Source organism: Stigmatopora nigra, chromosome 6 (assembly GCF_051989575.1).
Source record: "Stigmatopora nigra isolate UIUO_SnigA chromosome 6, RoL_Snig_1.1, whole genome shotgun sequence".
In the NCBI taxonomy this organism is placed as follows: domain Eukaryota; kingdom Metazoa; phylum Chordata; class Actinopteri; order Syngnathiformes; family Syngnathidae; genus Stigmatopora; species Stigmatopora nigra.
Genome location: NC_135513.1, coordinates 7,656,326 through 7,681,993, shown reverse-complemented (window position 1 = coordinate 7,681,993; position 25,668 = coordinate 7,656,326). Strand labels below are relative to the sequence as shown.

Here is a 25,668-nt window from a genome sequence, read left to right as displayed (position 1 = left end):
GAACCATATCACATTCTAAGACTAATTCGAAGGAGTGAAGCGCTTTCCTCCTATAGCAAAGTTGCACGTGTTTGAATGTCAAAAAGGGCGAGCTTAAACAGCTAAAAGGGGAGCCGCCCTTATTGTGAATGAAGACTGAAAGGCGAACAATCATGCTTCATCCTTGAGTGACTGCGAAGAAATGTCATCAACACCATGAAATCAAATTTTCTCTCTCAAGGAAACGACAAGAAAATATTCTCCTGGTGGTTCCCCTTTAAAAAACCCCGAAACAATCCGCGTCTCACCACGAGCCTTCTTAAGACACATTCAATATTAATCAAAGACATTAAAAGAAGTTATTGTGTACACATTCTAATGTGTGTACACAAGAATCAGTTCAGGGTGGCTGATTCAGTGATGGATGCATATGAATAAAACGGCATCATTCGCCTGGTTGCTTGAATAAAACACGTTAGGCGGTATTAAGCTCCCCCCTCCCCTCCCCAAAAAAAGACCCCTCATCACACACACACACAAACCAAAAAGAAGACAGTGGCCTTGTCGATGAATGGTGACTAAAAACACAAAGTGTCGCAGGGGGACTCGTGTTCATCCACACGAAAAAGCCTCACATGAATAATAATAAAGTGAGCACGGATAAAAAGAAATGACATTGATTGTCACGTAAACTCACGATGCTGTTTGTCTTTGCTATTCATGTAACAAATGTTTCTAATTAAACTATTTCCACTTTTCTTTTGAATGAAAATCAAAGCAGGGGATACCCGTTCATGTACGATTCCATGTATTGAAAGAATCTCATTGGCTGCTTCTGACGGTGATAGACGTCCAAATCATTTTGACTGGGAACGTTAGCAGCAATTATTCATTAGTTCATAGCTGGTTTTATATCAATATTCACGCTTCAAACTTATTAAATACTGAAGTATTTTCGTAACTAGGATTTTTTGTAAGTAGAGCTGCATTTTACATTTAAATTCTCTCATTAGTTCCACGGTCCTTAATATACAAATACCTAAATTGTTTAAAAATTATTTTGTCCGATAGATGTGAGAAACAAAAAGAAAGCAGTCAATAATACAATACTCAAGGCTTGAGAGTTTTCCAATATACTACAAAGTTGTGTTTTTTTTTTCTATCTGAACCGCTTATCCTCACAAGGAGGGGTGCTGGAGCCTATCCTAGTTGAATTTGGACACCTTGTATCAGTGGCCAGCCAATCGTGGTCCACGAGGAGACTGGCAATTATTCACAGTCACACTCCTACAAGCCCCAGGCAGAACATACAAACTCTACACAGAAGGACCGACTTAGATTCGAACCCAGGATCCCGGAATCATGAAGCCGACGCATTAACCACTCACTCACCCGTCTTTCTTCCTTTTCATACTTTGCAAAAACTGTTTACTTTGATCGAAGGCCTCACTTTACCTCATGTCACCCTGTTATGCGTATGATCTAGACCTATTTTTGCACTTTTTAATATAAGTTTGCTCTTTTAGCCACTACTACTAAGAACTAAAACTTAGTACAAAATTTCAACCGTTATAGTATCTGCGAATACGTTACTGTGGTTATGGTAAATATTGGTAATAAATAATATATATACAAAAAATAAAAAATGAAAACTAATAAAAATGGTAAATAATGTAAAGGCCAAATATATAAGATATATAATATTACAATTGCAGCATTGATTTGTAAGCTGAGTTAATTAAACCTTCGACTGTTTACAACCTATTATTGAGGAATCTGTACCAGAAAATCAGTAGCAAGAGTCTGAAATGAGTCATATTTTCTTATTAGCAGAGAAAATCATTTGAAATCAAACAAAAAATGTCCTGTTTTCTGTGTTCCATCAGCACATCTTCACTATTCTGATTCATTTTCTTCAGAAGCGCCTCTTAATGCCACATTCAGTTCTAAAAAAAACTACCCCATGTACTTCTTGCAGCATCGGTGAATGTTCCCGGATCATTGTGAGTACAATGATGTTTTTGTTAGGACGTACGCAAGCTGTGAGAAGTCCAACAGTTAATCGCAGCGTCGCCACAACATTGGCTGCCTTTACACACCTCGCAATCTGATCTGAGGCTTAACACGCGGGAGCTTTGTTGAGGAAAAAAAAAGGGTGGGGGGGCTGTATCGAGTATAGAGATCATTCCCACACTAGATAGCACTATCTATCTGACGTGGGGTTGCTTTAAAAAAACACACCTCCCCCGCTCGCCATTCCCTTTACGATGCCACCTCCCCCTTCTGCTCCTCCTGGGATTATAATGCCAAAACTTGGCAGGCACATGAGCAACAGTTTTCCCATCAGAAGACAAGGCACACTTGGCACGGTACTCACTGTAAACGCAGCGTAGACATGAATGGAAGAGGCCCCCGTTGGCAACCAAAAGGAGAAGTCACTGGGCACAGGTCAGCTCACTGTCTCCTGACATGCAACTTTGAACACACAAAACATGAATTTTTGGACAATTAAGCCAAGCAGATCACTTCTTTGTCGCTCTCCATACAGGAGGAGGCCACACAGAGTTTGTCACCTTTTTTGCCCTTGTCAAGCACCACCGCCGTGCCATCAGATTATGCAAATCCACGGACTTGCCCCCGATTCAACACTATCTCTATTTAGGAGCAACGTATCCGAGGCATAAGTGTATGGAGTCTTACAAGTGGCAGTGGCAGACAGGAGGGGGGTCAAAGGCATCTTCTCAGAGAAAAAGGAAGACGTGTTGAATACTGTACCAAATATCCCACTGTGGATTCTCGTCTCTGTCACGCCCTCACATTTATTCCTTTCTTGTTTGGATGGGAACAAGGAGCTGTGATTTCAAAGCAGCTTTTGCCCATTTTTTTAAGCTGCGCGCCCCTCAGCATCCCCACAGAGTTGGCACACACCCTAAAAAAAAGTCACAACAAAGCTGTTGTTTCATCACAGAACGTGACCAAGAATGTAGCCCTAACCCTCATTACAGCTTTGCTATTAGGAACATTTTAAATGTCTGAAATAAATCTTGTTTAAACCCTCTTTTTTATTTTAATACAAAAATCTACTTTTTTTTTCATTATTATTATTATTTAAATTGTTTTGTATATATATATTTTAAAGTATTTTTTCTAACTTTTGATTATTTTAATTATAATGTGAATCATTAAAAGGTTGTTAAGCATTTTTTAAACTATTTTTGTAATTTCTGTTCTAAAATTAATGAGATCTTTTTGTATTATTTTTTAAACTAAATGTCTTCACAAATACCCTTTTAAAATCCATTTGTTGTTTTTTTTTAAAATAAATGGAAAATAACAAATGTTTTGTTTATTTTCTTTTTCTTCACCCTCTGCCCCAATATTAAAATCAAAAACATCCAAAATAAATAAATTTAAATATAATATCTACACACTACATATACATCTCAATATCTGCCAAAAGCAATAATGCACCACACAGGAAACTGCAAAATGTATACTGTACATAAAAAAATATATCATAATTTTAGTCCCCATTTTTCTTAAATACATTACTGCAAAGTGCTAAAAAATAAATATATACTATGGGTGTGCAACAAATACAAGACTTGAATGATAAAGTAAAAGAACATATAATTACTGTGAATAATGTCAATAGGGTTATAGGTTGGTGAGAATATACTTAGAATATATATAACAACACCTATATATTGTTATTTTTCATGTTCATGTGTTTCTAGAATAATTAGGCGATACACATGCTACAGAAGTATAGTCACAGAACCAATTCCAGCTGACAACAAGGTTATGAAAACACCTTAAAAATCCATTATAGAGAATATTCTCGAGCAAAAAGAACCTATACAAGAAAACTGGACGTATCTTTGGAAAACGATTGTTAAGTAAGGGTTCAAAAGGTGCAGATTTTACATCAACGACCTTTAAAAAAAAAAGAAATCCCTCACGCTTCAGTGGCAAGAAGACCATATGAAGTGTGACAACCTCAATCTGGAGAATACAACTTGAAAGTAGTGCCTCGAGTGACTGTGTGTGTACTATTTGTGTGTGATGTGGTCAGGCACCTGACATACTTGAACGCAACCGCCAAAGAGGGCCATAGGGAAAATAAAACCCCAGGGTCCTAATATGCTCCGTGTGCGCTTGGTTGGACTCGTGAGGGGCCAAAAGTGCCGGGCTTGCCTCTTTTGTGCGACCGGTTGACGGCTGCTCCGACGTATTTATCCGCGTCCAAGGGGGCGCCCCCGGGGTCGACCCACCGACCCCCTGAGGTCACCCAGGGAGCAAACGGTCCGGAGGGCAGACAAGTAAGATTGGCAGTCAAGTGACCGAATGAACCCCAGTGAAAGATACAGCTTATAAATGTTGATGTGTGGCTGCCGCTAGTGTGAAGGGGAGGATTTTACTTTTAGACGTGGAGGGATGGCAAACAAGACTGCAACATCGACAAAACAGCAGAAATAACCTTACTACGAAATGTATCAGACTGCGGTTTTGGCCCGTTGTGAATGGTTAGAAGAAATGGTCAACCCCCCCCTGCTGACCTCACTTGTGGCCCTCTCAGCAGGGACCCCATGTCAGACATGACAACATGTTGCAACATAACATATGCAGAGTGACCCTGTGAAAGCCAAGAGCGTAATGCAGAAGTCCAGCAAAATACGTCCAACTAATCGATCGCTCGAAATGGTTTAGTAGCAGGTGAACCTTAAAAATCTTTCTGGTGTATTGTGTACGCAGCCAGGACCTTGACAAAAGAAGCCTTGTTGATTTTGTTACACTTCCATTCAGACCCATTAGCAAAACAAACTTGGGCTTGTGGAGAGGCTTTACTTGGCAAGCCCTTCTTTTAGCATTGCCAAAAACCCTGCTGTATGCTTTCAAAAAGCACACGGCCCACATTGGCTACACTTGCTACAACAATGCTTGATAATAGTATATGTACACTGATATTTTGTGGCATGTTTTTGAAGTGATAATGTATGTGCGATATCAAATTTTCTGTCAAATGTTGCTTTGATTTAGAGCTGTTTAAACCAATTCCACAAAGGGCCACGAGGGTCCTGGTTTTGTTCCAACCAGTACAGGGGAGACCACTGAGTTTTCCACTGAAACAGGCAGCATCTGACTGCAAAAAAACAGATTAAAATTTGATTAGATCAGATCAGATTGATGAAAAAGTGTAATTTTATTTGGCTAGTAGGAAAACTTGTTGCCACATGGCCCTTCATGGAATTGCTTTAACCGACGATTTAGTGTTACATTGTTTTACACCTAATTGAAAGCCAGGGATAGAAAAATCAAACATTTTCAAATGCACAAATAGTTTTGCTTGACTTTAATTTTGGTGGGTGTAATTTATAGTCAGGTGCACTTGGTTGTTGTATAAATGGGCTGATCCGATTCTCAGTCTAATATAGGCGCCCAATATGTCTATTTTTTAGGTATCGAATTTGATCACAAAATCGGATCCGATCCAGTAGTTGCGTGTTTTCAGTATCATCGTGTTTTTCGACTGCTGTAAATTGAAATGCAGATCAAATTGTCCGCTGTGAGTGAGACGATTTCTCTTTCGAAACTAGTGATCATAACAAAGCATAGTGTAATATTTGTAACGGTTAATGTTATTTTTACTGGTCTAAAAATATAAGCTCCAGATTCATATCGGCAAAACATATCTTGAAAAAAACCGGATTGGATATAAGGTAAAATCAGTATCAGTCTTTACCCGTTAGTCCAGAAATTTTGAAACATGAGCATTCACAGCCTGTCCTCCAGATTAAATGAGTTGGACATCTATCGTTCTCAATAGCAGGCAATGAGTTAATCATCCATTTTCTACGGGTCTCGTTCTTGTGGTCTGATTTAGGTCAAAAGGTCAGAAACATCTCGAAATAGTTGGCAATCAGGCATACATTAATATTGACAACTGTTAATATAAACACCTAACGTAAGAATAAATGGGTCCATCAACTTTTTGTAAAAATCTATTAAAACGAAATAAAATGGGGAACAAACATACAATGACATCATTCTCTATTTCCAAGCAACATTTTCCTGGGAGAATCTCCATTTCACAATCCAGCTGCGATGGGGGGCACCCGGCTAGTAGGATTACAGCCATACAACAAACCCTCCATTTGTGAGTAAAAAACGTCCACAGATAACTCAATGAATGGCCACTAACTCCTTTTCTCTCACCGTCTCCACATCGTGGAGAAAAGTTTCCAAAAGCACTAACAAGATGCACATTTTACATTGAAAACTGTTATTGTTCACCCGCTTAATCTGGCCCACCATCTGAGAAGAGAGCTGTGGGTGAGGGGGGGGGGGGGAGTCAACTAAGGCAAGAAGCGAGGCAGCGGGGGTGGCGGTTGGCTTTAAGGAGAATCCGCCTGGAAGTGTCCAATGGATGTTTCTCTTTGCTCTATGGGAGGAACGTTGTATATGTCCCTTGTTTGTGTGTGTGTCTTTGAGCGTCTGGCTTGGACATGGAGATGGTGCGGTGTCTCCCGTGTGACGGCGGGGCCCGGTTCTTCTCTACAGCTGCGGCTCAGCGGATTAGGCCTCGTCCGCAAGGCAACATTACACAAGTGGCCTTTGAACAAAAGTCATGGCTACTATTAATGATATGGTAATCCCTAATGGAGCTACCTCCCAGTAGTGATTATACTGACATGGGAAGAATGTCCAAAAGTCCTGGATTGCAAGTCGCCAAACAACACTGCCACTATTGTTGGCAGCCTCGCACCTACTACATCCACACACACACACATCCACTGCCCCCTGCTTTTTGACACCCTTGCCTCCATCCTATGAATAAAAATGAAAGACCCACCCCCAAAAAATGGATACACAGTCAAGCCAGGGGGACAAGGGGTGGGATGGCAATGGGAGGGAAAAACAAAGTGTCTCGCTTGCCCGGGATCAGCCGGGGATTTCTCCCTATGTGGTTCCCACACACTGACATACTGAGATGGATCCCTCCTCTCCAAGTGGCTTCCTTAGCGGGACCACACAACCACTCGCTGATTCTGGAATTAATCTGCACTCGCTGCTTGTCTTTTCACCGCCACTGGGCGACTAGGCTGACGAAGGAGGCGGTGGTGGGCTACAAGGTGGTGGTGGGCTACACTGTTTGACTGAGTAAATGGTCTCTGAATGGCACAGCAGGGCCATTTAACCAGAAATGTGTCCTCATTTATAACTCACTCAGTTCTTCACCCATGTTCTGCAGACATTTTCATATTTCGCATCTAATAGTGCATTCCACGGTGGCCAGCTAATTGCAGGGCACAAAGACAAGTGTTCCTTCCACCAGCCTACCTTACATGTTTTTGGGATGTGGGAAGAAACCGGAATACCCGGAGAAAACCCACGCAAGCCTCGAAAGAACATACAAACTCACACAGGGAGGATCCACCTGGGATCGAACCCTCAACACTATAACTGTGAGGCCCACATGCTAACCACTTTTTCACCAGGCAGCTATTTAACTATAAAAAAATTCTATTTTTTTTTCTATGAATTAAGGTCATTTTCTATTGCCTTGCAGAGCCCTCTTTGTGCTGTGCTTATGTGAGCATGTGTTATCAACACAGTTAGCATCTTTTAAATTAGACTAGTGATTGAAAACCAATCACATTTAAAGCACTTTTTTAACCACTGCGTGTGGCTTGTATCGCATATTGTAACACAGCTTGACTGATATGTCAAAGTTGAGGACGGGGCGGAAAAAGCCAGAAAGGAAATACCACACACGCACTGACACTGGGATCAATCCCTTTGGCGTCATTTTTGCATTTGGACGTTTTGAATAAAAATGAGCGCGCTAGACGGTGGAGCGGTTTGATTAGGCCCATGCAAAAGCCTCCGGGCCTCCTTTCTCCAGCGCTTCAGCCGCTCAAGAAAAGTCTTCTTTTCCTCGCCTTTCACACGTCCTTTCCTCGCTTGCCCACTGTTGGTATTACAAAATCCCCATTCACTCGCACCCTTGTCACCTGTCAGCTAAGCCAGGCCCGTTTGCAAGGTCTTTATCCTCGGTACGCGCACACGCACTCGCATTCACAGATACATAGACACAAATCCCAAAGGCACACACGCCCACCCACTCGCCCCCTTGCTCACACACTGAAACCGCATGTCTGAGAGCTGTTACTCTTGCAGTTTAAAATTCATTACCCTTCTTCATTTTAACCAACGTCCACACTGGCAAACAAGGGAGGGAGGGAAGATGGGAATGCGTTCTATGGGCTGTGTGTTAACCTCATTTGTTTACGGATCAGAGGGGAAATATTGAAACTAATGAAAGTGTATGTATATGAAACTGATAGTGTTTGTCATAGTTTATTCGATTGGTGGACTGCATTGCACTGAAAGCTGACTTTGGAATATTTTTGTTTTAAATTTCAGATACTACTATGTTAAGTATTCCATTTACGCAGGGTGGCCCAGCGGTTGAGTGGTTAGTGCGTTGGCCTCACAGTGGGGACCTGGGTTCAAATCCAGGTTGGCCCACCTGTGTGGAATTTAGGTCAGGTTATAACTTTATTTCATCCCGTATTTGGGACATTTCTTGGTTGCATTCATAGTTTTTCAAAAAACAAACCATAACTCAGACAACGACTCAAATTGCATTACAACAAAAAAGTAAAGAGTGAAAAATTATTCAAAAAATAAGTTTTTAACGGTTAATTGGACTTCCTAGATAAGTTTATTCCTCCATTGGACTCATTCATTGCATGTCTCCGTTTATTATTTTATTGTATTAAATGCTCCTATTTGCCAAGTCGAATGTGCTGTTTTCATGAATTTTGTGGAAAAAAAACGTCCTTTTCATTGATTTCATCTATTGTAATCTTCTTTTTTTGCCACTTGTAAATGAAACACTCTAAAAAGGTCATGTTTAGGGTTCACATTGCACCCAAGTAGGTGGCAGAGCACAAAAGGTGCTAAGTTTGGCAATGCACTCAAAAAGTGTGGCCCATTACGCACTCACTCCACACTAAATTGCTTGGCCTCCTCTAAAGTGTCCACGGTGCATCTTGAGTGGCTCTGTGGAAGAATGCCGCAAGATAGGCCCATCACCTTGAGGGGGCTTCAAATGCAGAAGCCCTCCAAGCGGATTATCCGCCAGAATTCTTTTCAAGTACTTCAATGCTTGCATATGAGGCTTTGCCGTGAAAAGAAATTAGACGTCAGGTGAAGAGGACGCAAACAAGAGTGGGAAAGAAACAAGGTTTTTGTCCTGATCTGTCGAGGGCTGCAACTTCCCACAGTTGCTAAGCAGCTAATAAGGTGGCTAATTGTTCCTCATGACATGCAAGATTTAAGATTTGGATCAATTATCTTTTTTTTCAATCTGCAATAGCATGAATTGGATTCACAAAAAAAACTTTCAGTCAATTTTTTTTATTAACCAAAATGATCTATGTATGGATTTATTGGTTATTATACTATAGTCAGTTTTTAAAATGCATTTCTTTTATATATTCTATATATATGTCAACTGAATTTTTATTTCGAGTTTCAAAGGCACACAATGAATCCACGGTTCTCTTTAGTTTGGGACTGATCTTGTTACGCTGAATATAGACTGCAAAAGGCACCGACATTGTGCAATTTATCCAATTTGGTGTATTTAAAGTACCCAGTGCTGCTTACACAGTGTCACAAAGCTGATGTGTAAAGACAGACCTTGGAACCCCGAAAAAGAAAACCCCTAAATTGTACCACGGACGAAAGACTGGTCATCTTGTTAGCAACATGTTTAGTAAAGTTAATTCACTCTGACAAAATACTACAACATGGAGTAGACATTCCCAGGTTACTTGCTGTTTGTTTTGGGGCATTACACGGTTGTCTGTCATCACTGTCTGCTGTTGCAGTCTCTGTTTTGACGACGGGCAATGATTCTGATTGCAGATAGGAAATTGAGCACAGTGGAGTAGTGCACGCATTTGATCACATAACTTACAAACTTCTGATTTTGTGCCGCCCCGTCTCAAAAAAATGAATTATGGAAGTACAGTTTGAATGAGCAACAAAGTGTCCATCAGGTGGCTCAGACCCTCTGACGAGCCACTTCCGACCCACAGGCCACACGTTGTACACCCACCACAATCTTAAACCTCAACAATTGCAACCCTGATGAAAAAACACAACTAGTTTGTTAATGTCTTTCCCCCACTGACTGCATGTCTCCAGTTCTTCCTGATTGGTCATGGGGATTTCTGTGTGTTGGAGGCACCTTGGCTCCTCTGCCAATGGCACCGCCCTCTCACACGGTGGAGGTTTTTAACTTGTGTCAAAGGTACACCCGCATTGTCCCCATACAGCTTCTTTGGACTTACATGGAAGGAGGCCAAGAGAAGAGAACTAATCAAATAATCTCCTTCCCCCTGAACTTCAGCTTGAGCTTCAGCTCCAGTCAGCATCCCTGCCCTGCCCACCCCGTGGATTTGAGGCCACTGGCTGGTCTTCAAAGAGTTGCGGATGGAGCATTGTTAAGGTATAAACCAGAAAAATGAGCTTCTTTTGTTTAAAATGTGCATCGAACATACAAGTGGAGGAAGGGCTTCCTTCTCAAAGGTTTTCTTCAGTTCAAATTGAAAGAAAAAACAAGGAAAAAGCTGCTTTACCTCACTGATGCTGGACAAGCAAAATTTAAATTCAGATGAAAGCCAAATTCATTGACATGCAATGAATATTTAAGTATTGGTATCAAGATGGCACAACACCACGGACATTGAAAACAACAGTATGACACTTCTGAGGGTCAGCGGTAAAAAAGTGGTTGGCGCCTCGGCCTCACAGTTCTGGGGTCGAGGGTTCGATGCCAGCTCGGTCCTCACTGTGGGGAGTTTGCATGTTCTCCCCGGGCTTGTGTGGGTTTTCTCCAGGTACTCCAGTTTCCTCCCACATCCCCCAAAAAACATGCATGTAGGGAGAATGGCAACAAGGAGGAATGGTTATTTGTCTCCTCGTACATTGCGATTGGCTGACCATGATTCACCGTGTACCCCTTCTGGTGCCTGTAATTAGCTGGGATAGGCTCCAACACCCCCTGTGATATCTTGTGGGAATAACCGGTCCAGAAAATGATAGATTGATTGATAATTTAAAAAACTAAATTATATGAATAAACTTGTTCATCTTCAAAAATGTGCCATATCTGAGAGGAAAATACTCAAAATACAGCAAAATATATCAACAAAGACCGAAAAATTGGGTGCTGAAACGGCAACATGTTGATGCATTTGAGCAACAATAGAAAACATTCAAAAGTTTTTCCCAAATATATCTAAACACCTACATTTATTTTGTTTTCATTTTCCTTACCTGTTCTTCTGTGTTTATTGGTTCAAATTTTCCTGCGAACGTAACTTTCTCAAAGGGTTTAAATTTTAGATTAGAATATAAACTGTCCCTTTAAAATAAAAAAAGGAACATTGCAAACCAAAAAAAATATCTATTTTTGGTGTAATATCCCCCAACTCCCTCCACCCCCAAATACGTACCACTGTGTAAGTTTGTCCATCTGCCTGTGACCGGCTCATCATTCATATTCGATTTAGTATACAAATAGAAAAAATATAGAAAATGCACACTCACTATATTACATTTGTCCAAGACAACTGTAGCAGATTTGCTCCACTGTGCATGAATATCTGTGTGTATGTAGATGAGGATTGTGGGTGGGGTGTGGGGTATTTTTCAACTGTCTGACACCTGCAGCTCTTCATGCTCAAAATGCAAATCCCCTCCATGATCCTTTCGCTCAAACTGACAGATCTTATCGCAGAACTACTTTTTTTTTGTCCACCACAAAATCTTCACTGCACACATTGTGACGGTTACGGACATGTTGCATTTTTAAGTGGGATTGCAGTATGCTCAAGCACCCCCACGATCGTTGTGAGGATAAGCAGTTCAGAAATAAATAAATGAATGAATGAATATTATTATTATTATTATTTAGACCTGATACCATTTTGGTAATGTAGACCACACTTGTACACAAAATATAATGTGGCCTACATGAGCCAAATTGAATGTGGATGTCAGATATTTTTATTATATTTATTATTTTTACTTAATAAATTACTGAAAATAGTCATTAGCCCTATGAAGGATTGGATAAAGTTGACAAGTTGAATCACTTTAGAGCTTTTCTCAATGATGCTTCCTGACTGTTTGGGAAAAAAATGACGTCACGTGTTTTGTAGCAATATTAAATAATATAGAAAGAAAGATCTGACTTCTGAATACTTTTTCGACTAAACAACGATATGACCAGTAAAGCACGCATCAATTTAGGAAATGGTGAACATTTAGCAAGAGTTTAGAAACAAGCGTTTAATCGTGTGGCGAGAGGCAAGAAGCAGGTGCAAGCAACTAAAGCGAGAGCAACTCACGTGAGAGGGACGCTCAATCCCCGGCCAGCCTTCTGTGTCTGCTGGCCCAGCTTCAACTTTGACCTCCGGGGGTTGGCAAGGAGTGGGGTGGTCTGGGCTGGGGGTCTTCTCCTTCACGCCCAATAAAGTGCTGCGTTATTTCGGGTAGATTTGCAGTAATGTCTTCGCACCTGTTTGGGATTTGACTCTAGATTCGTTAGTGCCCTCAAGTGGATGCTGTGGGTGATTGTAGTATGGTGCTGAAAAGTGTCCTTTATAGTGGCTGTCTGGCCATTGAGAAGTCATCCACTTTTTTAACATTAGTTATTGTTTGTTTGAATTCATTTTGGCATCAAAATCTGTCCATTTTTTTCATTAACGTTTTGAGGAGGTGGTTCATATAGATAGTACAATTTCGAAAGTTTTAACTGGAACAATTTATTTTGGATTTATTTTATGAAATAATTTGACCTATTAAATAACATGACTTCATTTGACATATTTTAAGCATGCTGATTTGAAAAACCACACATTTGGACAACTTCACCGATCCAAACTGTTACTATACTGTAATATATTTACAATTTTAGGCCAAAAAAAAATCTAATTCTGACGAGCAGAATGAACAAAAATTATAAGAAAAACATGAGTGCCCTCTCGTGGAAAAAAACATTACCTATCATAAACTTACAACGATTATATCTCCAGTTTTCGTTTATCTGATAAATACATTAGTGGAATATAAAAACTGGAAGAGGGTTTGAAATGAAAGGCTTCAATGTTGATGCCAGCCTTCTAAGGGAATTAATATATAAAATGTATAGATTTTTAATAAAATTAAGTACATTAACCCATTTCAACCCACTGTCCTCAATTGAGGACAGTCTCTAATTGTTTTCTCACTTGATTTAAAGTTTTCCTATTTGATGCAAATCTTCTGAAAACATTATAAAAATCCCCAAATTGTTAGTTTTGTGTTAAAATGGTAACGTTTGTGCAGGATCATGTGACTTTCGTTTATTTTAAATACACTACTATGTGGCTGTTTATTATAATACAAAAAAATAGAATTTAGAATTGCAAAGAGCATTTGCAGTAAACATGTGATCACCGGGGGTGCTGGAGCCTATCAAAGCCAAGTAAGGGTAACAATTCCCAACTATTGCCTTTGTACGAAATAAATAGATGAATAAATATGTCTGCTGTCCTTTAAACGTCCCCTCGGTGGGCTGAAGTGGCCTTTTGGACTTCCTCGTGACCTCCAACCTCGGAAATTTATTCCTCCTAATGCTCGGGTTCGACCATCAGCACATCCATCACCTTTTAATCTCGCGATACACGAGCTCCCTCATATATGAGGGGTCGCGCGGGGGCGCATCGCCCACTCGGAGCTGCCTAGTGGAGCCTTTTACGTTACCAGTGTGTGGTTCTCCGCTGGAAGCTCGCAGTCATGTCGGACGCAGTGGTCAGTTTTATGAAGGACTTCTTGGCCGGTGGCGTGGCCGCCGCCATCTCCAAGACAGCCGTAGCCCCCATTGAGAGGGTCAAGCTCCTGCTTCAGGTAAAGAAAATAATGTCAGAAAATGAGAAGCGCCTGCGTGCGTCAAAACGGGTGACGCACATGTCAAAATGAACCCAGACAAGCACCTGCTTGAAATGAGTCAACCCAATTTGGTGCGTAATGAGTGGCTAAAACAGGGGTGGCGAACACGTGGCTCTCGAGCCTCATACGGCTCCCGGCCAAAAGGAATATAATAATATAAAACATATAAAAATGATATTAATTTCTGTGCTTCTTATCATATTTTGTATATACTGAGGTTCTTTGCCTCATTTGATGTTTCTCTTATTTTTATTCTCTCTTAAAACACACTCCAATTCACCAGGGGGCATTAAAAACAAATCATAAGTCAGGATTATAGTGAATAACATGGATTTAATTGTGTATTTGAGTGTGTGTATGTTTTGGAAGATCAATGTGTTGGTGTGGGTCTATCACAGTTTGCTCATTTGTCTAAAATGGGATTTTAAAGTAGAAAAGTGACCTATTAATTACTACATATGGCGATAGACGTCCAATTTGCTTGAATTGGAATAGGTCCGTTAGTGAATGATCACTACTTCAAAAGGATTGGGCGCCTATCGGCGTTAAAGGGACTGGAGAGTACCGTCCGTCCTTGTTGCACTGGATGGAATATGCACCCCCTCATTAAAGAGAGTCTTACATGTCTGTGAGCCAAAGTTTAATCCTTAAACTCAAAAGCATCGTGCGACACAAGCGGTCTAAGTGAAGCGCTAAATTTAACTCTGGAGATGAAACTTCATACGCCAAGGGCTCTCCAGTGACACTCATCAGTGTTGGGACTGATGGGACGTGAAAAGTAGAAGTTCATCCAAAGAGCAATTTCCCTCGTGGTAGCAGCACTTTATCCAATAGGCGATAAACGATTCTAAATGAGTCATTAGCCAATGCATGAAGTGGAAATAAAATGCTAAGAAATTTGAAATATTATAAGTGGTGACAAGGGGTACTTTGTTTTAGATACTGGACTTGTATAAAAGCTTCATTCAATTTAAGAAGAATTAAGTAAAGTATATTATGACAGCAGTTATAGAAAGTCATAATTCTTAGGATCAAGATGTTAAAATATGACGTTAATATGTGAGGTGGCTAATTTGTGATACTACAATTACAATGATTTTATTTTATTGCTATGAAAATCAAAGACAATATTGTCTATGAATGTCAATTTGTTCAGTCAAAATTTGCCAAAAGAAACAGTCCTAATTATGAGAAATAATAAAAAGCAATTTCCTCAATAGAAAGCTAAAAAAAACTAAAGATTTGGTAACAGCAACTTAAAATGACTTCTTATGCTACTTAAAGTCAAATAACAGTAACAACTAAAAATGCAATACACAAGCCAAGTCCAACTACTGTTATTATCGTAGCAAACATTGCACAAACTTCTAAATTTTTGGCGTCAAGACCATTAAAAACCACAAAACCCTTCAATTAACCAGGATGAGTTAAGCCAACAACATCTGGGTTCGAACCCACGAGGGTGACTGCCCATTGGATTCCCCCAATTCTTAACCTCGTGGCATCGAATAAAATACTTCAGACAAAGTCAAAGCAGTTGTTCCCATAACAATTATCTCCATTCTCTACCCGTTCAGGTCCAACATGCCAGCAAGCAGATCACTGCCGAGATGCAGTACAAGGGCATCATGGACTGCGTGGTTCGAATCCCCAAGGAACAAGGCTTTCTGTCCTTCTGGAGGGGCAACCTGGCCAACGTCATCCGATACTTCCCCACCCAAGCCCTCAACTTTGCCTTCAAAGACAAGTACAAGAAGGTCTTCCTGGGCGGTGTGGACCAGAAGACACAGTTCTGGCGCTACTTTGCCGGCAATCTGGCGTCAGGCGGTGCGGCGGGGGCAACCTCGCTCTGCTTCGTCTACCCGCTGGATTTCGCCAGGACGCGACTGGCCGCCGACATTGGAAAGGGAGCATCCGGGAGGGAGTTCACTGGCTTGGGCAATTGTCTCAGTACGATTTTCAAGACGGACGGCCTTAAGGGGCTCTACCAGGGCTTCAATGTGTCCGTGCAGGGCATTATAATCTACAGGGCCGCCTACTTTGGTTGCTTCGACACGGCGAAAGGTGAGCCTAAATACGCTAAAAAATTCACAAAATTGGTAGGAGGGTGCGAGTGGGGTGCAAATTTAATATTTTCAAACGTTTGGCCAGCAAATACCCTCCAAATCGGTGACAGTAATACCCCGTTTATCGTGGTTAATAGGTTCCAAAAACTGTCGCTATAGGTGAATAACTGAGATGTAGGGAGTTTTTAATGGTATGTATTTAATATTATATGGACTTTCTGCACTAATATTTAACTCCCAAATGTAAACCATGCCATTTAGTAGCCAGTGAAATACTCTCTTAGGATGAATTGTTCCTCCTTCCCATTCCATGTTTGTATCAAAAATGTTCCAAATATTTGCCAGCCTTAATGTCAATAATCAATCAACTAATTGATATACATTGGGGGAAATCTATTTTTTTGCTGTCGCTATGCATATATTCACGACTCTTGCCACTTGTCAATTGTTTTCCAACTTGTACTCCTGACATAGTTCAAAAATACTTTCAGGTCTTACATTTGGTTTCACAAAATATAGATTTACTCATGCAAGCCTTCACTGTGTTTAATTAGCATGTAAACTACTGAAACTATTTTGCTGCCATTGTGTTGGATTCGTTGCCGGCAAAAACTCACCTTTCACCCTCAAACAGGAATGCTTCCCGATCCCAAGAACACACACATCGTGGTGAGCTGGATGATCGCCCAGACTGTAACGGCCGCGGCCGGCATCATCTCGTACCCCTTTGACACCGTCAGGCGTCGCATGATGATGCAGTCGGGTCGCAAAGGAGGTAAGTTGAGCATCTCCATTTTTTGATTGGAGTTTTATCCACTTCCTACTTTGGAACATACTAATAGGACAATTGTGTTATTATGCAGCTGACATCATGTACAAGGGCACAATGGACTGCTGGAGGAAGATCCTCAAGGACGAAGGATCGAAAGCCTTCTTCAAGGGTGCCTGGTCCAACGTGATCAGAGGAATGGGCGGTGCTTTTGTGCTGGTGCTGTACGACGAGATCAAGAAGTACACATAGGCTGCCACGCAGCGCCATTGAATGAAACCTTTCTTAAGTCTTAATTGTGCCCTTAACATAATGCTGCCCTGAAATTCTGTACATACGCTCTGCCCACAGCCATTGCATTAAGTACACCTGCATAGTTTAAAAAGCTAAATTCAATATAATTGAGCAGATGTACCTAATGAGGTGGCTGAAAAGTGTCACGGTCCTCAAAACGGTCGAGGCCCACTTTAGGCAGCAACGGTCATAATAAAGATTTGACTCTTTCACCGTCTGTCGCCATGACAACCGCATCCAAAACAAACACTTTCATCATTTACATTTTCGAATGGCCCTATTTTAGTGAGTCATTTGTCCCCATCAGTTAAATTAAAATTTCTGACGTGTTTTTGTCAATTATTTTTTAATAATCTAGCTGCTGTAAAATAGATACAAAACTCCATTTATTTTGTACATATTTTTTTCCAAATTTTAATTTCAAATAGGTTACTTAAACATTTTTGCTATCTTATTTGCATGTCAAATATCTAAAAGCAAAAATGTTCCATATTTAAAATTCCATACACTTATCTTTACAAGGGTTTTGGGGGTGATGGAGCCATTTTATAAAAAAAATAATACTAAAAAGCAACAAATAAAGCACTCCAAAGTCACACCACACAAAAGTACCATGAGTAGTACCATTGTCTTGATTGCATCTTCCTTCTATCAACAAAATAGTGGGCAGTGGGTTGAGTTGTGCCAGAAATTAAACTATTTAAATCAAGAGGATGACAGCAATGACTGAGATATTTACCTTCATGCAGCATCCTTCCTCAAGTGGCATGATTTGCCAAGGTGCAGGGTAAGTTGCGTAATTGGGGAAAATACATTGGAGTAAGTTGTGCCATTGAATATTTAATTAAAACCGATGGTTTTAACCTGAGCCTGAGCCTATAGCAGAGGTCTTGTCTAACACATATGGGAAAATCACTCTGCTGAGCTACTTTTCTTGTTCGGTTTGAGGCTTTCGGTGTTTGGTCCTATGTTTTAGAGTGTATGTATATATGCATATGTCTATTTTTCTTACTTAAATCTGTAAAGCCTGGCACAATTTCTTAGGACACAACTCACTCCAATTTCCCCTATGCATTTTGAATGTTCTATAGCTAGTCAGTTAAAATATAAAACCAAACAAGTGATTTAGATTTGATCTAAAGTCATTCAAAAGCATCCTTGGTTGGTTGGTTCATCGGTTTTTCTGAAATAATTTCTTTGGATAAAAATAGACAGATTTATTATAGAAGTGAAGACAGGTGCGCTGCACTGTACATAAGACTTAACAACAAAAAGGCGGGCGAGCTGCAAGGAGCGCTTTGGACCTGGCTGCGTTGGAGCTGGCTGAGGTGGCCCGTGTTCCTATCTGGGAGGTGCTGCCTCGTATGGAGCTCATGGCGGCCACTGTGGATGGGGACGACACGACTCATCTTACACATGAACCTCTTAAATTCACATTCAAGAAGAACTTACTTCTCATTCACTCTCAATAAGGGCGATAGACGACCACAAGCCAATTGAAATGAAAGGACTGGCAGTGAACGGTCACTGAAATTGATGGCTTGTGGACGTCTATTGCTGCCAAAGGCACTAGTGGCAGTTTTGCTAAACAAATAGATGCTGGGAAATAGATTATCCTAATGCAACAAGTAACAAATTCATCATATTCCTAGAATGCCAAGTCAGTGGCCCTAATATTTCTAGGCGTCTTAAGGACATACCACTAGATGGAAGTCTGTTGGTGGCAGCTTCGCACACTTCACACGGTGTGGCCTGAAATCTGGCTTGGCGCTGATAGTCGGACAGCTGATTTGAACGCTTCAGTCCTGGTGTCGATTTGACATATTCTAGCCTTTTCAGGAGGGACTGCAGAGAAAGATAGAAGGAAGTCTTAAAATGTGACAAACAATATAATTTTAAGACAGAACATTCATTGAAGGTACGCTTTGTACTACAGTGGGTCTCATAGAACGGAAAATACAGTCATTAAAAATCTCAACAAAATGATATTTCACACAAAAAAATCACAATAAAGCAAGAACGGTTGCCAATTTGTCCAACATAAAACAAGTGTGATTGAACACTTTTCAAAAAGCATAGGCACACCAGCATCATAAATCATATGTGCAAAGATGCAGAAGGTCAGATATTGGACTTTTCTGTAATGTACCATCCGCTCCACCTGCTGCCATCTGTCCAAGTGTTTTTCAGTGTCTTCTTTCACTGAGCCCACAATCTCAAGAAAATGTCTGAACAGCCACTTGCGCTAAACCTAAAGTCAACAGTGGGCCTGGTCCAAAATGTGTTCTGGCAAGCATTCAAGTGTATGGGAACCAATTGTATTGGTGGTAGTAGAGTAGTAGTCCAAAAAGTGTGGTACTTACGAAAGATTGTCTTTTTTTGCTGGGCCTATTTAGATCTCAGGTAAGAATTTGCATAACATATCCACAGTTTTACTTCACAATGTTGCCGTCAATGGTAGCTAATACATTAAAACCAATGGATCTCTGGAGTGACTCATTGCAATATGGAAATCACGTAAGTCTGAAGACATTCAAAAAGTATCACTTTGTATCATTTAGGAGCAACAACTCACTTGGTTATCCTTATCGATGCGTTTCTGCTCTCGCAGGCGGTTGACAGAGCTGTGGGGAACGTGCGGGGCGGTTTGCTTCCGAGTAAACTGGTTGACAATGGCGCCGGGTGCTAAAGAGATGCGAGACAGCACCCGCAAGAGGCGCTGATTTTCGTGGTCGATGCGTTGCACTTCATTGTTATTGAAGGTGAAGTTCTTCCGACCCGGTCTTCCTCTGCAGTGAAGGATTAGGTTTTCCTGTACGACGCTTCCGCTGGCCAACGAGTCAGCGTCTGAAATATCCAAACATCAATTAAATCCAAATTCAGTTTTCATCCCTTTTTAGGCATATGGGCTACTTACATCAGTGACGTGATATATTGTTTAAATTTTTGATTTCTACATTTTCATCTAACAGTTTCAAACATCAATCAATCACAATTTCCTATAATTCCATTTTCACTAGCACCTGAGGATGTTTTTTTGCTTCAAATCCAGGTCGGTCCACTTGTGTGGAGTTTGCATGCTCTCTCCGGGCCTGCGTGGGTTTCCTCCCAACTACTTGAATGCTTATGTATTATTTATTTGGCGGTTTGTTTGTTGTTGTTTGTGTACTTCGTGGTGAAGCTTAAAATCTCATTATACCTATAAAATGACAATAAAACGATTTAATTCAATTAAAGTAAAGTGTGTTTGGAAATAACATGTTTTTATTTATCAGCAAAGAGGGCAATTTGGTGCATTCTACAAGTTGTTTCCTTAATTGCCGCAAATGAATGGCTTACCTGAGCAGAACTACCAGAGCGAATGTGGTAAAAGATGAGGACTAACGCACCTGCGTTCAAGTTCCCATCCTGACGCAGGATGCTTCCGGGCCGACTGATGCGCGTACTGCCTCGCCGCTGCCCCCGGAGACTGCCTTCCTCGCCCTCCGCGAACTGGAGGTGTTGGAAAGGTGACGAAGCCGGACTGACGTCCTCCCTCAGCGTGTAGTCGGAATCTTCAGCCAAGGAGAACCTGTTGGACGCCCTGCTGGGGACGCGCGGGGACGGTTCTCGGCCTTTCTTCCGCGATCCGCTGCGAGAGCTCGGGCGGCTGGAGCGGTTGGAGGAGGAACTCGTCGGCCGTTTCTCTCGGGGGGACTTGCTGGCTGCTCGGGACGCCGAGGTCGGCAAGCGGTTGTCGTCCGTGCTACTCAAGCTCCCCCCGTCTTCCACCGCTTCGTTGGCCAGGAACGCCACGAAGGAGCGGCTAGGCGCACGGATGGGCGCATTTTCCTCACTCTCGCGTCCTCTTCCCCCGCCTCTGTCGTCGTCGAAGTCGCTGTCAAAAAAGGAGTGGTCGACGTCACCTTCCAAATCGCTGGGGTTGTACATGGTCGTTGGAGCGCCTTGTTTAAAATGCAGAAAGACGAGCCGCGTCTGAACCGACCGACTGACGTCACCTCCGGTTCCGCGGTGCCTTCACGGGACTCATGTCAAGTTTCGAGCAAGGCCGCACCAGCTTGGAAACCAAAGGATCGGATTCCAAGTCTGTTTAAAAAAGCGCAGCGTCGCTGACACGCAAGGTGCTACAAAAATGACAGTTTTAATCAAAGCCGCACTCGAATGACGGATCCAAATTACATCAGCATGTCAATTACCCACCTCAAAGGCATTACGCGATGATGTCAGCGCATTTAAAGGTTGTTGTCACCCCCTGACGATGACAACGTGTTGACTACAATGGCACAATATTCCCAGTAGAGGTCACTCGAGATCAATGCACAGCGTACGTTTTACGAGTTGGTACGTTTGTAGTTTTAAAACGTGTTAAACTTAACAATAGAAACAAAACAACTTGACTATATATAGATTTTTTTAGTATTCATTATGTAAATAAATAGCCCCATAAAAACTTAGGGGGCACGTACATGGACAGGTATGATTTTAAAAATATGCTCAAATTATGCCTAAATAGAGTGTTACAGTTTCCATTGCTTATTGAAAAATAATACCTATTTGAGAAAATGATCTTTGTAGATCTAAGTTTTTAAATTGGCTCTTGTTTGTAAATCCAATGAAGTGGTTGCTAAATTGAAATTGAAAAGGAGCTTGTGATAAGTCCAAACCTGATGTTGATTTGTAGTTTTATTCTTTTTCTCAGCAGTCTTTGCGGTAGATTAAATTGCTTTCGGCTTTTGCGGAAGACACATATTATAATACGCAGTTTGATCCCAAAACTCAGGTCCTTTCCAGCCGCACCATCCCTGAAGAAACGCACAAGACACCAAAACCAAAGTCAACAATGTCTCATGGAAATATGTTGCAGGGTACCAACCCACCTTTTCTGTGATGACTTGCAAGTCTTCTGCACCTGTGTAATGCGGATCCAGGATGAGAAAGCGAATCTGCCCGGTGGTCTCACTCCAAGCAACACCAAGGATGGTATGAGCTAAAACGCCACCACCTGCAAGAGAGAAAGGACTTTTAACATGACTAAATTGAACATTTTCAAAATACGGGTGCATCCCAATCCATTTTAATTACCATATTTTCCGGGCGATAAGATGCAGTTTAATTTCTTAGTTGGCTAGGAGTGTGAAAGTTTTTTTTGTTGTATTTTGTATCTTTACTATGGATTTTATAGAATCAAATTCCCGAAAAAATGCCGCTCACACACAGATGTGACTTATATTCTGAAAAATACTGGATAGGAAAGTATACCAGTAGTTTAATTCAAAAAGTGAAACAAAGGATTTTAAAAAATAATTTAAAAATGGATATAAATACTTTCTATCAAAGAAGAGATGCAATACTTAACGAATGGACCGGGAAACTTAAAAAAAAAATAAAGAATACTGTAAGTACCACATGCGTAGCGAAATATATTTCAAACGGCTTTTAGAGAATGATTCACATATGCTATCTATATATAAAAACACTGATATGGAAAAAACAAACAATTCTGATGAATTAAAAGTAATCATGTAATGCCTGGAATAAAATTTTGCAAGAGCACCTTCTTTAGTGTCTGATAAGCACATTTTTAAAAACAGCTTTAAACCTCAAAGTGAAAATCTCACCAATCATCACCGGTGTCCCTTCAGACAGGAAGTGGTTGGCCAGTTCTCTTCCTTTTGAGGCCATCTCTGAACCCTGACTGAAATTACAAGTATTCATCACAATATAAATCTATGATATAAATCTAGCAGACATCATTCAAGGCACACAAACCTCACGAGTAAAATCTTAGACGTGACCCCGAGGAGTTGGTTCAAAACTGCATGAACCTCAAAAGATCCAATCCACTTACGGGAGCCCACAAATGTCGCTTGTTTGTCTCCAACATCCACTAATGCCTAAAATAATAATAATAATAAATCACATACACAAATGAACTAAAATGGGAGTCAAATAAGGTTTTGTATTAATAAAATAAAGATCCCATTTGATTAATATTACCTGCTGAATCTCCTTATGTGTGGGAACGGCTCTCTCCACATAACCTTGCTGCTGGAACCAGGAGCAGATAGTTTGTAGGGAACGATAAGCGCAGCCCCAGCCATTATCGTCCATACGGTCCTGCATGTAGTGGTGGTAACTGTACAGCCCCTGCACCAAGTACAACTAAAATACAGAAATAATCAGCATTATTGTTAGGGACAGGATTCCAGTAAATACTCAAATAACTTTTTACCTTTCCATCATCCAAGGTAGGATGCGTGAGCACAAGGTGAGGGTTTCGGAGATAACCGTCTTTGTAGGGTTCATTCGGGAAGTGATAAGCGTTGGCTCTTCTAAAATAGGGCTTGTCCTCTGGTAGTTCAAAGCGCTCATGTAGCTTCTACAAAAGCACAGGTTGAATGTTTAACAAAATACTTGTTATTAATATTTGTTAAGTTTCAGAGATGTAACAGGGTTTTTTTTGTTATTGATTTTTTTCCCCCAACAGCAACAGATTAGTTTTTAAGCACAAAAAAATACACTGGAAAAACATTGCAGATCCAAAATGTAGTGCAAGTTAAAATAATCTAATAAGGAGATTGATTCATTTTTTCCAAATTAAATTGATGAAAATATGATTACAGTATTACATCTTTATTAAATTTAATAGGTTCCCAGACCGCAATAGATGAATAACTGCGATGTAAGGACAATGTTATTATGGTGTCTATTTGTTTATATTATTTGGACTTTTAAAACGAAAATAGGGAGAAGGCACTGCTCCCTAGTGGCCTGTAAAATACTCTCCAGTTGTGAATTGGACATGTACCTTACGCTGGGTCTCTAGCTGGCTGTCGGGCACCCCCGCAGGATATACTGCTGTCACCAGTCCTATAGGATTTGGGAGCAGGAAGTGAAAAGGCTGTGGGACCAATATCGTCGTCCCCTTCATGTGGCACAGCATCTCTCGCTCCATCTCGTGCAACTGCTTTGTAATCGCCACCATCAAACAATCACAGGCACTGGATAATTGGAGATAAACAATTATTAAATCACAAGTTTTACTTGGTTCTTTGAAATAATACATCTTTTATATGTTATAATTACTCTTTGATGGTTTTAGTGGGGTGGATATAGATGGCACAGTCAATAGGAAGTGTTGCAGAGAGGAAGTGGGACTTCTGGATGGTTCTGCAAAGGATGGGTGCAGGGAGGGGACCTGGCTTTGTCGCCTCCATCATCAGGTGGAGGCTGATTACTCTCTAAATGGCACAAAACGTAGTTAAAGTGACATGCAATGAGACATTTTAATTTATTTAATCTCATAATTTCACTATTGTAGGGGAAAAATGGATTAACATACAGCCAAACATATTTTTTTGCCCTTCTTTTTTGCTGACTTTTTGTCACCCATCTCTTGTCCTTCTGTCCTGAAATGCAAATAAAATACAGTAGGAAGTACATGGATCTTGTGTAAGAAAAAAAAACATACCGTATCCACTTATGTAGCTCTTCACATAATGTGCTTGCAGTTATTTCTTTTGGCGTCATGTGGACACTTTTATTTGGCCAAATAATAACTGGGCTGTCCTGGACTTTGAGGACGCAAGAGTCAAACTTCACATGAGAACGTAGGTTCTCAAATGTTCTTGATATGGCTTCTTGCATTAGTGTCACTGAAAGAAAAATAGAATTGATAGAAATCGCCTCGTTGATTCATATTTAATGACGTTGCAACATACCATCTGAGCTGTCCAGAAGACATTTGAGCTCCAGAGATCCTCTCACGCGGAGAAAGTCTCGTGCTTCGAAGGCATTTGAATCAGAAATCTGCCATAGAAGAATACAAGTCAGTATAGTTGATAGTAGCAGTTTTACATTCAGCATAATAGAGCGACAACATTGTAACTATTTGACAGCTTTTTCCGTCACAATAACAAACCAAGTTACATATATGACAGTAGAGTGTGCATTATTAAGTAATTATTAAACCCACCATTGTCAGGTTTTGTCAGGACAACATCCAGAATTGAAGCTGTGTTGTTTATTCTCAGGAGGTCGCCATGTTTTAGTTTTGACAGTCTCGACGTGTCTTTTTTCACGACCACTGATTGGACGACAAAACCACGCTCAAAATGAGACGTTCACTGTAATTCGTAATTTGGGGAATCATTAATTCTTAGTCTGTAATACTATACGTACTCTTAATTCTAGTATGCATTAAAGAAATGCTTTCATAAATTGGAAAAATGGTAGAATGAGTCGGCATTCTCTCAATTAATTTTTAAAAATACACACAAAAATCCGATTAAGTTTATATTCTACCACTGTGTTATCAAAAGCATAAGAAAGAAATACAAAAAAAATGTTCCACAGTTAAAATACCTGTATCCTTTGTGAGGGTAGAGAAAATTAATCATACTGATCTTGTCTTATTAAGCTGCAAAAAAATGCATTTATTGTATCTGACCACATTGCAATAGTATACTATTAGTAGTTCTATATATGTCAATCCAACCATGTGAGGCGTAACATCTACATTGTATATGTGTGCCTCTACTAGGTCAG

At 40.6% G+C, this 25,668-nt stretch overlaps 4 protein-coding genes across 5 annotated transcripts in view; 1 reads left to right on the top strand and 3 right to left on the bottom strand.

Moving 5' to 3' along the window:
* acsl1a (acyl-CoA synthetase long chain family member 1a) overlaps positions 1-12,597 on the bottom strand; it is a 36,983-nt gene extending 24,386 nt beyond the window's left edge. The window contains exon 1 of the mRNA XM_077719663.1: positions 12,411-12,597. The gene's annotated coding sequence lies outside the window, so the exon portion shown is untranslated. The remainder of the gene's footprint in view (positions 1-12,410) is intronic.
* A 1,163-nt stretch (positions 12,598-13,760) lies between these two features.
* slc25a4 (solute carrier family 25 member 4) lies at positions 13,761-17,278 on the top strand. Its single transcript, XM_077719667.1, has 4 exons — positions 13,761-13,950; positions 15,570-16,056; positions 16,693-16,833; positions 16,922-17,278. The coding sequence occupies exons 1-4, from the start codon at positions 13,840-13,842 to the stop codon at positions 17,077-17,079; spliced, it is 897 nt and encodes a 298-aa protein (XP_077575793.1). The 5' UTR covers positions 13,761-13,839; the 3' UTR covers positions 17,080-17,278.
* Positions 17,279-18,323: 1,045 nt separating this feature from the next.
* cfap97 (cilia and flagella associated protein 97) lies at positions 18,324-21,307 on the bottom strand. Its single transcript, XM_077719631.1, has 4 exons — positions 20,511-21,307; positions 19,697-19,968; positions 18,822-18,966; positions 18,324-18,504 (listed from the first exon to the last, which is right to left on the bottom strand). The coding sequence occupies exons 1-4, from the start codon at positions 21,049-21,051 to the stop codon at positions 18,383-18,385; spliced, it is 1,080 nt and encodes a 359-aa protein (XP_077575757.1). The 5' UTR covers positions 21,052-21,307; the 3' UTR covers positions 18,324-18,382.
* Positions 21,308-21,786: 479 nt separating this feature from the next.
* On the bottom strand, positions 21,787-25,197 carry ufsp2 (ufm1-specific peptidase 2). 2 transcript variants are annotated; one of them, XM_077719629.1, is made up of 12 exons: positions 25,097-25,197; positions 24,843-24,930; positions 24,593-24,776; positions 24,464-24,530; positions 24,208-24,362; positions 23,930-24,122; positions 23,354-23,500; positions 23,119-23,283; positions 22,891-23,015; positions 22,740-22,816; positions 21,999-22,123; positions 21,787-21,923 (listed from the first exon to the last, which is right to left on the bottom strand). In XM_077719629.1, exons 1-12 carry the CDS (start codon positions 25,097-25,099, stop codon positions 21,837-21,839), a joined length of 1,416 nt encoding a protein of 471 aa, XP_077575755.1. In that variant the 5' UTR covers positions 25,100-25,197; the 3' UTR covers positions 21,787-21,836. The 2 variants fall into 2 exon arrangements, with proteins under 2 accessions (XP_077575755.1, XP_077575756.1); XM_077719630.1 differs by lacking the exon at positions 24,593-24,776.
* Between the last annotated feature and the right edge of the window lie 471 nt (positions 25,198-25,668).